This window comes from Lepisma saccharinum, chromosome 1 (genome assembly GCF_977018435.1).
Source record: "Lepisma saccharinum chromosome 1, izLepSacc3.1, whole genome shotgun sequence".
Taxonomy (NCBI): domain Eukaryota; kingdom Metazoa; phylum Arthropoda; class Insecta; order Zygentoma; family Lepismatidae; genus Lepisma; species Lepisma saccharinum.
In genome coordinates, this window is record NC_139229.1 from 90,342,526 (window position 1) to 90,358,485 (window position 15,960).

Consider the following 15,960-nt stretch of genomic DNA (forward strand, 5'->3'; position numbering starts at 1 on the left):
TGTTATTGTTTTGTGTGTATTTAAATTGCCGTTTAAAGTTTGTGATTGGAGGAATTTTCCTGTGCCGGAAACTATCACTCCTGTTCGAGTGCGAACTTTTGTGAGGTGGCCCCCGACGTTGGATTTTATTTCTGTGGAACAGGAAATAGTGGAATTATGAAATAGAATATTTGTTAAGCATTTTATATTATCGTGAATTGAAAGTTCCGTATGAATACAAACGTAAATAAAGGAATTAAATTTACAATGACTGTCAAGAATCTCCACGATTTGGGTTTGACCATTATGTTCCATTTTATACGATAATTGGGGAACCTTAACCCGGAACCATTTATTATCAACAAAAGTGCCAACATTTATAGTCCGATAAACTGGAGAAATAGCATTACGGGGTAAATTTGGAGTTTCTAACAAAATATGAAAAGAATGAGTGGATAAGTCATAATTGACAAGGTATACGTTGGTTAAAGCGTAAAAGAGACCAAGATCCGTCATATACAGGGTGTCCTTAAAGTCAGAATGAAGACTGAGAAAAACACGGAGCCAATCGGGAGAAATCATATGATAAGACAGTTTATTCATCGATAGATCGGTTACCATAAAATCAATACGGGTTAATAATTCTGAAGCGTGCAAAAGTGCCATTAGGTGCATTTCTTCCGTATAGATGTCACAAAATTTCGAAACTAAATCCGCTTTAAGAGCAATAAGAGAACGTTTGAAGATTACCAAAATGTTATTAACAACTCGGAAAGTCTCGATTTCGTCTTTCTTCATTTCCTGTAATTCTGCCTGAATCTGATCTTGATTATGTTTTAGAGCTTGAACAGAGGAGCTAAGGTGATGAATTGAAAAGGAGTTATAAATTGAAAGACCCGCCGAAAATAAATTCATTAAATTAAAAAAAATCGATCTCCCAGATACATTTTTCCACACCCCATGGCAATTCGGCCGGCTATCCCTGGTTTTAAAACGAGAAGGGAGGTAAAGTGAAATTTCGCGCAAGTATTGCTGAATACGATCATGGGTATCATTTTGAATAGCTGACCACTTAACACAGCCTGAGTGGTTATCAGTCCGAATGTTAATATCAATATGAATATTGGCTGTTGTATATATGTAATCGGAACTGTCAACCATAAGGACTTGTTGTTCGTAAAATAATCCCAACCCACTTACAAAAATAACCTCATTTTCATTTGCAACTGTATATTGAAAGGTGGGAAGGGTTGTCAGGAATAGAAAAAGACACCTCCAATAAAATTGCGCCATGTCAGCCATGCTTGGTATCTGGAAGGGAGAGAAAAAATGTTTGTGACGTGAACAAATTGATCTAAATAAACTGAGAAAAATGAAAAAAAAAACGGTATAGAATACTAACCAAAAAAATCAAATTAAAATTGCTCAAAGCAAACCATAAACATCCCGGGTGTGACCCTAGGAGGTTGCCTTGACCGGTCTGAAACCGTCGGCAAAATAGGGGGGGCGCGCATTTGTCTCTCTTAGGTAAAATGTAAATTCAAAACTGAAACTAAACTGGGTTATTGATTTAGAAAACATTTCTTGGCTATCTGTGAAGTAAATTTACGGTTCTAAGAATAAAGGGGAAAAAATATAAGGCATTGCGTTAAACAGAAAAGAGGAAAACTACTATACGTCATGCTATAGCCCGCCGTGTATTTTCTTTGTCACTTAGCATAAATGCTCGCCGCGTAAGAAGTTACACTTGACCCATGACAACTGTAGGCGTCTAAATCCAGTCTTTTGAGTTTTAGCCTAATAAGGTAAACAAAAAAAATACTACTTTTTATGGTCGCCTTGGTCGCTTACGGGAAGAAACCAAGTGTTAGGTAATAATCAAAATCTAATTATTGACAACAACTCGTTTGAACCAGTTTCCAAATTCAGGTACTTAGCAGTAATACTAACAAATGAAAATTATATTAAAGAGGAAATGAAAAGCAGGCTTAATTCAGGAAATGCATGTTACTTTTCTCTTCATAAACTTTTGTCTTCTCGTTTAATATCTAAGAAACTAAAAGTTAAAATATGCAAAACAGTAATTTTGCCTGTATTATTATATGGATGCGAAACTTGGTCCCTTACATTGAAAGAGGAACATAAATTGAGAGTATTTGAAAATAAGATTTTTTAGGAAAATCTTTGGACCTAAAAGGGATGAGGAGATAGGTAAGTGGAGAAGGTTTCATAATATAGAACTACATAATTTGTATTCATATCGATATTATTAGAACAATTAAATCAAGAAGGCTGAGGTGGGCAGGTCATTTGGCACGAATGGAAGAGAAAAGAAGAGTTTACAGGATTCTTGTTGGGAAACCTGATGGTAAGATACTTGTAGGGAGGCCAAGATGACGATGGAGGGATAACGTTGAGAAGGACCTAAAGGAAATCAGTAGGGATAGAAAAGAGTATTTAGATCTTGATTTATTCGCACCAGTATAGGTGAGTTGCAATTTAGTTTTTCTTTCCCCGGTTTTCCTGGTGCGAGGGGTACTTTACTGACCGATTTGACTTTCCATCATGAGGTCACTAGACATGTTGGAGTTCAGAGAAAGATAAATGAAAATGACATTCCTCATTACTGTTCGTATGTATGACGTTGTATTCTGACATATTACGCAATCTATGTAGTGTACGGCATTTACATGTCCAAAGCAGATGCATTATACTCAGTGATGTGCAGTCAGCGGCGTATATTCCGGGTCATCTAGGTAATCGGAGATGACCCGGCTATAATTTTTATAAAAGTTGTTTTTTATTTCTTCGCAATATTCTTCCGAACCAATCTTTGATTCACATATTTCTTTGCTTCCAGCGCGCGAATGTTTTGAACCGTTTGCCGTGGAATGTCCGTGAGGCTTTCAGCCACTTTCTCCAGCTGGTGGAATCTGGTGACGTCAGGGTGAGATTCCACCGGCTCCTTTTAAATCCCTTGACGGGAGGGAGGGGGAAGAAAACACTGCTTCTCAGGCGCGGTGATTCCGTGGCAAGGGTAACCTCCTTCGGGAGAGAGTCCACCGGTCGCACTCTCCACCCCAAAGTCTTTACCCTCGGTTGGCGCTCGTGTTGTTTACGACAGAGACATTTCTCAGGCAACAGAATTCTGGGTTCACAAATTACGTACTGAAAAGAGAAGTAGAGAAAATACATCTGAAAGTGCGCGAGAAACAGGGAAATCTGAACAACATTCGCGAACCAATTCTATGTTAATTCTCATTTTACGTTTGCTTCTGTCTTCCTGATCTCTGCCATTTCAACAGATATTGTCAAAGGAAAAAATACTTTAATATTGAAGATGAAAGTAATTATATAAATTAACATTTGAACTAGAAATTCAAGAAATTACACCGACCTCCGTTGCGGAGTGTTAGCACAGCTCCATACGACGCCAGAGCTCCAGGGTTCGAATACCGGCCTGGGCATGGATGTTCTTTGTAAATGTCCCTTCATCAATTTCAATTTCACTCGTAGTGATTAGCCAAAAGTGGCAGAAAAGCGACTTCAAATAATTTAATCAATCGATTAATGAAGTAATTAAACTATTTATATGCTTACTTCTTTCATTTTTGTATTTTAAAATACGTGATTACTTTCTCTTTGTAGCCTTCAAAACCAGTGAGAGTACGTCTTTCACAGAAATAAATAATTTTTAAAAGGGAAAGCTATCAGAAATAAATTATATATATATACGTACACATATATTAGTTAATTTAAGTTGCTTCCCCCCTCTTTAGATTAATAATGATCATAAAGATAACAGATATATGAATGTAAAATATATAAACAATAAACGCAATGATTCCAACTTATAGAACCTCGCGCATCGCAGGGAGGGAATATAAAGCTGGGAAAGGGAATTTTTCAGCATCCATAGGGAATTGAATGCTTGTTGTAGGTGGCTTTGTGCTGTTGTTCCTATTAGCGATTCGAAAATGTAATATTTATTTAGCTGTTAGTGGTTTAGTTTTCGTGCTAGTGCTGTGTTTACTGAAGTTAAAGGCAATGGATATAATACAATATTCGCGTGTGAAAATATTTGGAACAGGATCTTTTGCTGAGAAATTGCAAATAGTTAATGCAGGTAGGCCAGTAGCATCTTTTGAACTTAAACTTCCGTGTATAAAAACAAAAATCGGGGATGCACGAGTAACTGGGTACTGGGGTAACTTGAATTTTACACGTTAATTATTGTTGAGGGTTTTTATTTCACTAGCGCATTCCTTTCATATTCTTTGTTACAGTTTTTTTTCTTATAGGTTTATTATTTTTCTTGTTTTATTAATTGAAATTCTAAACGTAGATTAACTGCAATCACAACAATCATTCGACAGTGGGCGCAATAATAAAGTAAAATTTTTCATACATATATTCATAAATCCTGTATGGATGTTGAGATAAATTTGCAGGGAGACTTCAGAAGTGGGTGGATGAATCAAGTGTCGGAGATTACCCACTAGTTAAAACCAGCATACGCCACTGTGTGCAGTAGACTATAAGTTTACGTCTACATGCGTTGTCTACACGTAATCTACGCGTAGATTACATTGGGTTGTAGTTTACATAGACTACGTAGACAATCTAAAGTGCATTAAAATTAATTTTCAAGGGGTTCATGAAGGGAAAGTGACATTTTCAACTATATTGGTTCCAAACGAAATGAATAGAATACTATTTACAACAAAATTTCTCTTCTCTTCTATTATCTACTATGGAAGATAAATAGTATGCAAAAAGCAACAACAGATGGCAGTCATGAGGCAAGAGTGGTCTTCTCCCCATAAAACACTAGAATATTTCCTAAATTAGGTTTCTTCCTAGGTGAGAAATTGTTCCAATTTGGAAGAAAGAGTATGAAAAATTTTCTCCACACATCAGCAACTGATACGCAGTATAATTTTATTTTAATTCCACGGCGCCCTTTGTTAAGTTATCACCTTTCGCCATGTTGTTTACATAGATTACGTAATCTACGTGTATAAAATAGTCTACGTGTAGAATGTAGACTATCGTTGTGTACGCGTAGACGCACATCACTGATTATACTACTATATAGTAGGATATATACGGTACAAAATCAGTACATACGTCTTTCATTTTCATATATTAATTTTCGACTGATGGGTTATTTAAGTCGAGAAAAATTTAGTATAGTTCCACTTAGCTGTACAGTACTACCATTATTAATGTTACATAATTTATTCTTCTAAAAAACGTCAACTTTTTGAAAGCTACTTCGAAAAATGTCGTTATGTAGGGCCATCACTAATTGCTTTCCACTAGTGCCATCTGTTGTTTTTTTTTTGTAACCTTTTGGTCAATACTATAAACTTTAGAACTCCATGAATAGCTCGAAGACTGCAACCTTCGCAAATAGTGCATTTAGTATACTTGATAACCGGAGCGGTTTGATGCATTTAAAGTTGTGATTAATCATTTGATTTGAAGCCGCGGTGTCGACCTCGGTGGCGAAGTGGTTAGCACAACGCGCTGCGTCGCCAGAGGTCACGGGTAAAAACATGGATATTTATGTTTGTCTAAACGAGAAAAACTGAAAAAATCCAAGATTTGTGAAAATTGAGTAAAAGTGAAAAACGCGGTATACTGCCGCTTAGGGGTATTCCTTTTAAATAAAAGTCGGTAGGGCGTCTGAATACCACGCAGGTGAGCCGGGTTCGATTCCCCGGGGCGGCTGATCTAAGGTCGAAACTTTTCCGGCATTGTCCCTGCATGGGACAAACACCACTAAAATATAATTCAGGAAAACTGTTATTTGACCTTTAAAACAATTGCATTTCACTTCGCGTCATAAAGAGGCTCTTTGGTTCACCCAGTCTCATATAAATGGTTACCTGTTGGGGGAGGGGAGTAAACGCGACCAGAGCGTGGTGCTGATCACAATACCTCCAAAAATGGTAGAGATCGAGAATGTCTGGGGCCCTACCTCCCGCATCCTCCTAAATATGCCTTCATGGCACGGTGCATGGAGAACTTGAATGTGTTTGGTTTCTTTTATGTCCTGTTTCAGCGTCATAGCGCTTCAGGCAAATTCTGGCATCTTGGCCCGTTTAACTTACACGGCTTGGGGAATTGGGTTTGGGTGTGGACTTCATGTAGTGGTAGGGTACCCTATAGGTATTGATATGCCAAGGTACTAGCGCGCCCTAGCCAGACATTTCCGAGAAAAAGCGCTTCAAAGTTTCAAAGTTTTCCATGCTCGCCTCGTTAGGCGAAGACATTGTCCGAGTGCCAAGTGGCACACCCTAAGGTACCCTACCACTACACAAGTCCCGTCCCAAACTCAATTTCCTCTCCTTGTTAGCTGTAATATAAATCTTGGCTTTCCCATCAATCGATAAAGTCTCTTTTTGAACATGGCGCTTTTCAATGGTCTTTGATGCTTCTGTGACCCTTACTCTCTAACTGGCTCCAAAAAGAGGTGAGGAATTGGCAGCTCGGGCCGTCAGAATGAATGAAGAAGAAGAGGGTGGAGAAGAAATTGATTATAGAATGAGAAAGGTAGAAAGAAGAACTATTAAACTTTCACGATGCAGATCAGGAAAATGGGTCTTCCGCGTTCCTCATCCATATTGCATCAGTGGGAGGCAATATCGCTTATTGGCAAAGGCCTTCCCGCGCGAAGACTCAAAGGGGCCATGCATAATCGAGGGAGAGCGGAGATAACCTGCTTGATCCTGGCTTTCTAAAGACTGTGCCAATGGTAAACGCACAGCTTACCTCCTAGGAAGATATACATAGACCGCTTGTTTATCTATTAGGGGTAATAATGGAGTGTGTTCCTTCAGTGACGTTATTTCTGTAGCCCGGAGAAAATTGCCACCTACTAAAAAATACAGACCGACTTCCGTGGCGGAGTGGTTAGCACAGAGCGCTACGACACCAGAGATCCTAGGTTCGATCTCCAGACTGGGCATGGGTGTTGTCTGTGTCAGTTTCATCATATCATCACCCATCTTCATCGTCGCGATTACCTAGAACAGAAGTATGCATGTAGTTAATCATGCTTAAAACCAGGATGATATTTGAAGAGTGAATGAGGAGGGATTCCCTCTCTGGGTTTCCGCTTCTGGTTGCTTATTTTTGCCACGTGGTGGGAAATTGTATGTATTTGTTTATTTACTGAACTCGATAGGCAGAAAAGCGAAGTAAAATAAACCAAATCAATCAATAAAAATACACTAAAATCTCTATAATGTATTCTAATAAAACAAGCGTCATGTATTATCATCTCATGTTTTCCATTACCTAAGATGTTTTCCGAAAAGGTATATCACTTACACCAGGGATGTCCATCGTTCCAAGGCTAATGATACGATCCCTCCCCCCTTCCACTAGATCATGTCATGATTTCCATAAAGTATTTGATTACGTCAGAGTGTCTACTACAATACTGTTTCTGAAAGTCACTTTTTTAAAACTTTACTGAACACTTTACTTTAAAAAAAGGTAAAGTACTCCCCTGTGCTTTGCACCACGCCATGAAGGCGTATAGGGGGTGTGGAGTTAGGACCGTACACTTTCTTGATCACGGCCGAATGAGGGGGAGATGTGATCAGCACCACGCCCCTGGCCGCCTTCACTTGAACTATCCTTAATTTTTTTCATTTCTTCTAACGGATTAAATATGGCGAACCTAGTAGCCAAAGTGCTTAGGAACCAGTAAATGGATTACTAAGGAAATATATATTTGTTACACCCCCCTCTCCCCGCCTCATGGTATGGCATCAAGGTGTAAACATTTTCAAACATGCTTCAAAAATATATATTTGGTATTATTTTAAGGAAAAATACCACCCAAACTATGACACGGTCAACGCCTTTATCTCGCTCTGAGTGCACCATTGAATTACAGTGATCAAGTCGATATTTGGCATGCGAAAGGAAGAGGGTGCCTCATAAAACATGTCAAATACGTAGTCGGAATATTTCAATCACTGGCAGTTTTCCTGTGATGAAGCTCTTATCGTATATGTGTATTCCATGACAGCTGCTTAACATTTTGCTTTCTGTCTTCCGTCGTACGTGTTTTTTGTTTCATCAAAATATCTGTCTATAATTGACAATTCACAATTGAACTCACAGTTTCATCACAAGTACGTCGCAAATACGAGTACCTTTATTACTTATTTTTTTCTGCATGACTATTCAAAGTGTTCCCTTTACAATGCGATTAATAATAACACCCAAGCGAAAGACCTGTTCGGATCTCGCTCACTGAGGAGTCGACCTTACCCTTACCTCGACTTGCAATCAGCTCCGAGATTCGTGTCAACGAACCCACAAACATTTTTTTTATCTTTGACTTGTAGAAAAACAATCGTACCGAATAATCTTCATTTTAACAGGTTTTTCAGAATCTAATGTCTGTTATACATTTCTATGTACTGTATACGCCGCAACGTGCTTCAAGTAAGGAACTATATTTTTGTGCGCAAGTCTCGCGAACTATCCATTCGAAGGCGCGTTGCCAACCCGTATTCAGTATCACAATTCAAATCAGTTTCGTACAGTTTATTATATTTATGTATCGTGCTCATTTTATTTACTATTTATTATACGTCATTATGTTCTGCAAGAATCCTCGCATTGCGACATTTTGAATTTCCTTCCCTTCTATCTTAATCTATTGAATTTCATTCCCTTGTTATTCTCTTTTCCGAGTGCAGGCAGTGAAAGTATGAACGCTGTAAGTTTGCAATACTGTTACAACGTCACTGTCAAGTAAGGTTGACTCCCAGTATAGTATGTATGATATTAGTTTAGAAACAAATATGACTACCTTTTTGTCAGAACTCCATATGTAAACTCAAGGGGATTTAAAAATTCTGATTTGGAATTTGAACTTACCCAAAATTTGGGATTTAAACTTACTTACGCTACAATAACCATTGAGAGTTCTAAGATTTATATTCTGGCAAAAATAATTATTCTAAGCAAGAATATTTGCAGTGTGATGGGATATACTCAATTTTGAATAGAGCGGAGATTGTTCTTTGATGATTGAAACACTAGTTTGAAGATTCTTCTCTTGCCTAACCTTCCTTAGGCCTACTGTTACATGTATTTTCTATTCTTACGGCGGGCGACCCTCATGCTGGCGAGGAAGTAGGGAACGGGGAATACGCCGCAGACCAACCAGACAACAGCGGTGGCGCCGAGAGTTACAAGGTCGAGGAGGAAAGGTGCAGCGCGCACCTCGTTCTACAGGCTGGTGCGTTTCTTATCGCGCTGTATTGGTCGCTTCCCCGTTCCCCACTTCCCTTGCCAGCATATAGGGCGCCCGCCGTAAGAGTAGAAAATACCTATAGCTTATGTCAAACCAAGTTTAACCCGTAACGGACGTGGCGTGGTCCCTGGGATCCGCGGCCGAGAACAACGCTCTCGTTCTCGGAAGCAATAACACGCACTTCGCTCTCCTTCTCGGTAGCTTCATAGTTTGGAATATCACGTAACCCCCCGGTGGCACTTCGCTCTCTGCGTTTTAGTTTCAGAGCAATAGACACTCTTGGGTTCCACGGACCACGCGACGCCCTTTGCGTAAATCTTTCGGTATGGAACCTGGTTCGAGAATCAAATTTAAACTATCGAACCAACAGCAACAGTCTAGTGCAAATATTCTTGCCACACTTGAAGAATTTGGATGCGGAAGTGAATTATTAGATCTGGAGTTTCATAAAAGTGATAATGAAGCACTTACTTCCAACGACTATGGACCCGATCAATAAGCTTTTCCCCTCATTTTGACATTGTGCACATTTTTTTTTTTGTGATTTTCTTTTCTTTGGGTAACTGCATATATATTCTGTAATAATTGAACACCGATATAATTTTCTGTATTTTACAGTGATGTGACAATGTATTTATAGAGCCGTTTACACATATTTGTGACAGATTTTTGTAGCGTTAGATAAAGTGAGTAATAAAAACAGTAATAACGGAAATAGTGGATAAAGGTTGATCATAATTCCGTAAAGAAGGTCCGAAATACTGTTCATGATAATTTGTGAAAAAAGTTCGCTATGTTTCGATAACTCTTCGAAATAGTAAACTAATTTTGGTAGTCCACGGGACCGTTTGTGTTACAATCTGGCACCACGCCAGTTACGAGTTAAAAAACAGCGTGGAGGCAATTCAAAAGTGTTAAGGGTTTAAGAATCAGCATGCCTGTATTTCACTAAAGTGCGCGTCAAATCTCCTGCATATGTCGATAGCCAATAGCAGCGCACTACAGCGGTGCCATGTCGAAATCTCACACGGAAAAGAGAGTAGAGAGGTGAAACGGGTTCTGAACTAGGCTGGTGTTGTTCAGCCGTTCAAGGCCATATGCAGGAGATTTGACTCAAGTGAGGAATCTTAACATCCTGATCTACGGTGAATGTAAAGGTGAACTCCTACAACCATTCAAAGACGTGGAGTGTAATATGTCATTCTCAATGCTCGTATATTCCAGTACAGCATTACAGATGCAAAATAATTTCTTTAACTTTTAATTTTTCTTCATTTCTTTTGTATTATCTTAACAGAATCAACCTGTGTGCACCCAAGTCCGTTCTTTTCCAGATATACTATCACTGACACCCTCTTGTGACGTATTGATAAAACATCTGTGACCCTTCATCATGTTCAGGGGAACCAGGCCTTGAAAATAGAAACTGGCGACATCGAACCATCCAATACGAGGTTACTTTAGATGAAGGGAAACTTTACCCCAAATGGCAGGTTAAAACACAGTAGGGTGCCATCTGTAAGACCTGTTGATGTACCCTGTTTTGCTAATTTCACGATTAAGTGTCTAGATGAGTGTGTTATTTTATTGTATATTGCCAACCTTGTGGGTTTTTAATATAGCTATAAATTTTGGAAAGTTAAAATCGACGAAGAAGTGTGTGTGTGTGAGAGAGTTTATTTGTTGGAGATGTGTTTACTGTAGAATGACTATATTAATCAGAATCCGACATGCATATAATTCTTCGGTTATTGAATTTTCTAACTGGCCCATTATAAAGAACTGTCTTTCAGCAAATCGAATTGTATCTCTAAAATTTTAGGAAATCCATAGGCATTCAATGGTTCAATTATTGACATGAAAGGACTACTAAAATCGTCAATACAGATTAAGTATTGTCTTTCGTACATTGGATTATTTTATTTTTCACTAATTAAATTAATTTAAGCCTTGCATGCAGTATATTTTTACCCCCATATTATGTATGCTTGTAATAGAACGTTAATTGCTTTTGAAATACAATTCAACACCATTCTAAGTTAAATTCCGAAATCATGCTATAGGAAAATAAAAATGTTAATCAGTTGAACAGAAGAGATGAATGAGACTGTTGCTCTTCGTTCGATAGTTTGCGATAAGCACTATGGCGCTTAGACTTGATTCATTTTGTTGCAAATGATTTTAATAAAAGTGCTTAACAATATAACGTTTATTTTATATATAGATAGCTATGGGGCTATAACTTTAACTGAACTGAAATGGCACTCTATAGCTGTATTAAAAAAATGTAGTTTACATATCCAGTGGGTGGGAAGTAATTCTCAATGGTTGGAATGTGTCATTCGCAACCAGTGGGTGGAATGGTTCAAGACAGCCCCCCCCCTTCAAACCACACCCTAGTCATACTTCCTCTTTGAGGCATCCCAGATTCGAATCCCAAACTGGCCATGGATGTTCTTTGTAAGTGTCCCTTCATCATAGCATCACTCATCTTCATCTTCACGATTAGCCTCGGTGTATATGGTAGAGTACTGCGTGGGACCAACTTTCGCTCGACCGTACTTGTTCCTACCCTGCAGCGTTTACAATGGAATATCATTTTAATGTGACAATAATCGTAGACACATTTACGTATCCGTCCTGGCAGTTTCAGCCCACAATCGTGTATCATTTTCACATATTACTGGAATGGTAAGATAGACTAAACTACATTTTAACAAGGAGATAATGACTGTTTGCTTAAGTTTCAATTTTAATGCGTCTTTCACCTCACGATCCATACTTGAGGGCTCACTACCACAGACAAATTACGATTATACGTGCATTACTGGGATTCGAGTGTATACCGCTCGTTTTGCCTGTTCGAGCGAAGAAGCTCTCGATTCCATACGCTATCTAGTGTCGTTCGTGCGAACTATTTGGCGCTCGATCGAAATGCTCTCCCTGCAGCACTCTAAGAGACATACTACGTATTTGTCAAACTAAGACAAACCATATATATACTATGATTCACTTCATATTATCTCCTAAGATCAATTGTAGCGCGGAACTAACAATTGCAGGCTTGTCAACGCCAATGAATTTTACATTCAAAGCTTTATTAGTTTCGAAGACATTCGGATACCAGATACTGAGAACTGAGAGATTATATTATTTGATAACTTCGCTCTTCTAAATACACAATGGAGTTTATACACAATAGTGTTTTTTTCTGTTCGTGTGTGTGTGTGTGTGTAGAGCTTTTGAAGTACCCTATTACGCGGATTAACGACTTTCGCTGCAAGTGGATAACTTTTTATTTTTTTTCTATAAGCGTGATTTGTACTAACGAAAAATGTACCATAGGCATCCCTGAAAGAAACCGACAATTCCCTCTCATTTTTAGATTCTATTAACTCCACTCCGACAAAAGTTCAAAACAGTGTTCGAAACTGGACATTGAAACTAAGATGTCGTCCTAATTGCGAACATTTGCTGCCTGAACAGGAATATCCTCGAAGTGCTGTGTCCTAATTGCGAACACATTTTTCTGCCTTGGGACCTACAACTTTCTCTCACACTTCCCGAGTCTATTTAACGAATTCTTTAAAGGGACTCATTTCCAGACTTGAGACTGGTCAGTGTTTTGTTGGATTGTAGAAAATTCGACATGATTAAAGTAGTCGCCAAAATATATATAATTTAATAATAAAAGTTTGTGCTATTTTTTATAGGACTACGTACTGCACACACTTCTTAACTGAAAAGAGCTTCGTCATTTAATAATACAATTATTAACTTTACCTAAATTTCACATTCAAATTTAAAAAATGACACTGTTTTTTAAAATTTAGGAATACCACCAACCTACTTGTTAGTGCTCCTCGTCACCCTCCCGTCCAAAAAAACAAAAACACATAACACATATTTTTCTTCCGTTCTACATCTTCCAGGCTCATTTCCATGCCAAGAATCGGGCCTTCCCGATGGCGACGTGGTAGCGTCGTCGCATTGTAAGCAAGAGGTACCGGGTTCGATACCCGGTGGAAGCGCATAGTTGTTAGTATCCCACTTTAAACCGTAGATCCCGTCCCGATTATCCTTGCTGTGCATAAAGTGGAATTAAAAACACCAATCGATCAACCATCCTAAGAATGGTAGGTCCCAAGGCAGAAAAATGTGTTCGCAATTAGGACACAGCACTTCGAGGATATTCCTCTTCAGGCAGCAAGTGTTCGCAATTAGGACTGTAGACTTTTCTGCCTCAGCCTTTAATTAAGCTTTATATTAAGGTATTCCGCTCTCGGACGTGGACTACCTAGCTCACTGTTGATTTTGTGGTTCCATCCCTCCACTATATTATTTGTCCGGTGCTTCCTGTTGAAGCAGTTGCACACCAATTAGGGCACCAAGGGGTTTTCGAATCATTAACACACGAATGTAAGTCAGATTACTTGGACAGACTAAAAGGGTGAAATGACCTTGGAGGAATTTACAAAGCAGAAGACCATGATAACTCAAACAGGTTGGCTATTGTTGTTCGTCAAACGAGCTGTATCTCTGCGTCACTATCTGTTTTTTAAAACAGGTTTTTCAATTTCATGTGTTCGCAATCAGGACATGAAATTATTTCTCACTTTTATGTGTTCGCAATTAGGACAATTTAGGCATTGTTCGCAATTTGGACATGAAATTATTTCTCACTTTTATGTGTTCGCAATTATAACAATTTAGGTATTGTTCGCAATTAGGACACAACCGAAACTAAGGCACCAATTGCCCCCTCTGAAAACCTATTAGTCCTCAAATCATACATGAATTAAAATTACCAATGTATGAAACACATAAATATTATTTTTTTCTATTTGGTAGTGATTATAATTTTTAAAAAATACAATAAATAGCATTTGCAGTTTGTTACAAATCCGTTAGACAACTTCATTGCCACAAAATCTGTCTCAATGTTTTTTCGATGCTTATGAAAATTGAGCATTATTATGACATTTCGATGTCAAAAAACGTGGATATTTGTCAGATATAAAATAACTTAATCGTTCTCATTCAATATTTGGGAAAAAACTTGTTACATAGAAATAAATAGAACGTCAGTGGGAAATAGAAGAAAATTTTACCCATTTTGGTAGCGACATGTTGGGTTATTGTACATTTTTACTATGCTGTGCTACATGCTTATGTACTACATATTTCGAAAGTTACAACTCGCCAAAAGTTGCGACTTGACAAATTTTCTTAGGCGCAAAAGTAAAGCCAACCTCAGTACCGGAGTTGTCATCACAGCGCCCTACGGCACCAAGGACCCGGGTTCGAATCCTGGCCTGGACATGGGTGTTCTTTGTGTGTTCCTTCATCAATTTTAACATGTCATCACTCATTCTCATCGTCGCGTTTAGCCAAAAATGGAAGAAAAGCGACGCTAAATACAAATACATAATATTTCATGGATACATCCCCTGTTGTTGTTGGAACAATTAAATCAAGACGACTTGAGTCCATGTAGCGCGCATGGGAGAGAAAAGGAAAGTTTTCAGGGTTCCTGTTGGGTAACCTGACGGTAAGAGACCTGTGAGAAGGCCAAAACGAAGATGGAACAACAATTTTAAGATGGACCTGAAGGAAATTTGTCAGGATGGTCAAGAATGTATTATTCTTTCCCAAGATAGGGCAAGTGGAAAACATGTTGCTTAGGAAACAAAACCTTCGGTTTAGGGAGAGGGAGTATAATGTACCCCTTTTCCTGCTTCACTGAAGGGGGTGGCGCTAGAAACAGTGTCCACCTTTACTCCCCAGAGCATAAACTGGATTTGGGCAGGGGCAATTGCTCCCCTCCTCCAAGTTATAGGAGACAATTTACGTAAATGAACCTTATTTCTAGGAATGGTCACTCAGATTTTTTTAAAAAAATCAGAGGTAGGCCTACGACTATCTAGGTCAGCGCACCTGCCTTTCGAAAGTGAGTAATGAAAACCAATCAATATTTTTGCCCTCTCTCCAATAAGAATGCCTAGAAAATTAAGAATAAACTGGCATAACTTACCTGCAGCATGGGAAGAAAGAAACAGAGGAAGCTACCAAAAATCCAGTTCTGGATGAGAAGAATCGCTAAAGTCACTGGCAACACTACCACACACTTCACTATGTCCGAAATGGCCAGGTTAACAATGAAGCAATACGTAGGGTCGACGTACAGTTTCCGTCTGATGACGGTGTAGATAACAGCAACATTTGAGCATGTTCCGACAGCGACTAGTAGCGCGTACAGAAATATGAAAATAGGATAAGTATCTTCTACGGAAATCTTCAAAATCGGCTTGTCGAACTCCACCGTCTCGTTCCGAAGATTGGCAAGATATTGGATGATAACCTGGAGCCATTTCTCCGGTATTCCTTTTATTTCATTGTTTTCTAGTTGCATTTTCTTAGCTTCTACTTTTCCTTTCTAATATCACACAAAGAGATGACGCTGTCTTTCAGAATGTCTATGAAGATAAGAATGTAACATTTCTCTCCCTCTTACACTTGTTGAACAAATGCACCTTTATCGAACTAAATGTCAGCACATGCAAAAATGCTATCAACAATACGTTTCCTAGACATTACTTTAAGTGAAGGATTACACACGCGAATTCTCTCTGTTTATACGTACACGTTGTGTAATATTAATGGGAGGAAGAAGCCCGTCCTTGCTCTTCATC

General features: G+C 38.6%; 1 protein-coding gene across 1 annotated transcript in view; it reads right to left on the reverse strand.

The window, feature by feature from the left end:
- LOC145984240 (prolactin-releasing peptide receptor-like) overlaps window positions 1-15,680 on the reverse strand; it is a 482,759-nt gene extending 467,079 nt beyond the window's left edge. Inside the window, exon 1 of the mRNA XM_083117825.1 lies at window positions 15,303-15,680. Within this exon, the coding sequence (XP_082973951.1) occupies window positions 15,303-15,680 (378 nt within the window). The remainder of the gene's footprint in view (window positions 1-15,302) is intronic.
- Window positions 15,681-15,960: the final 280 nt, after the last annotated feature.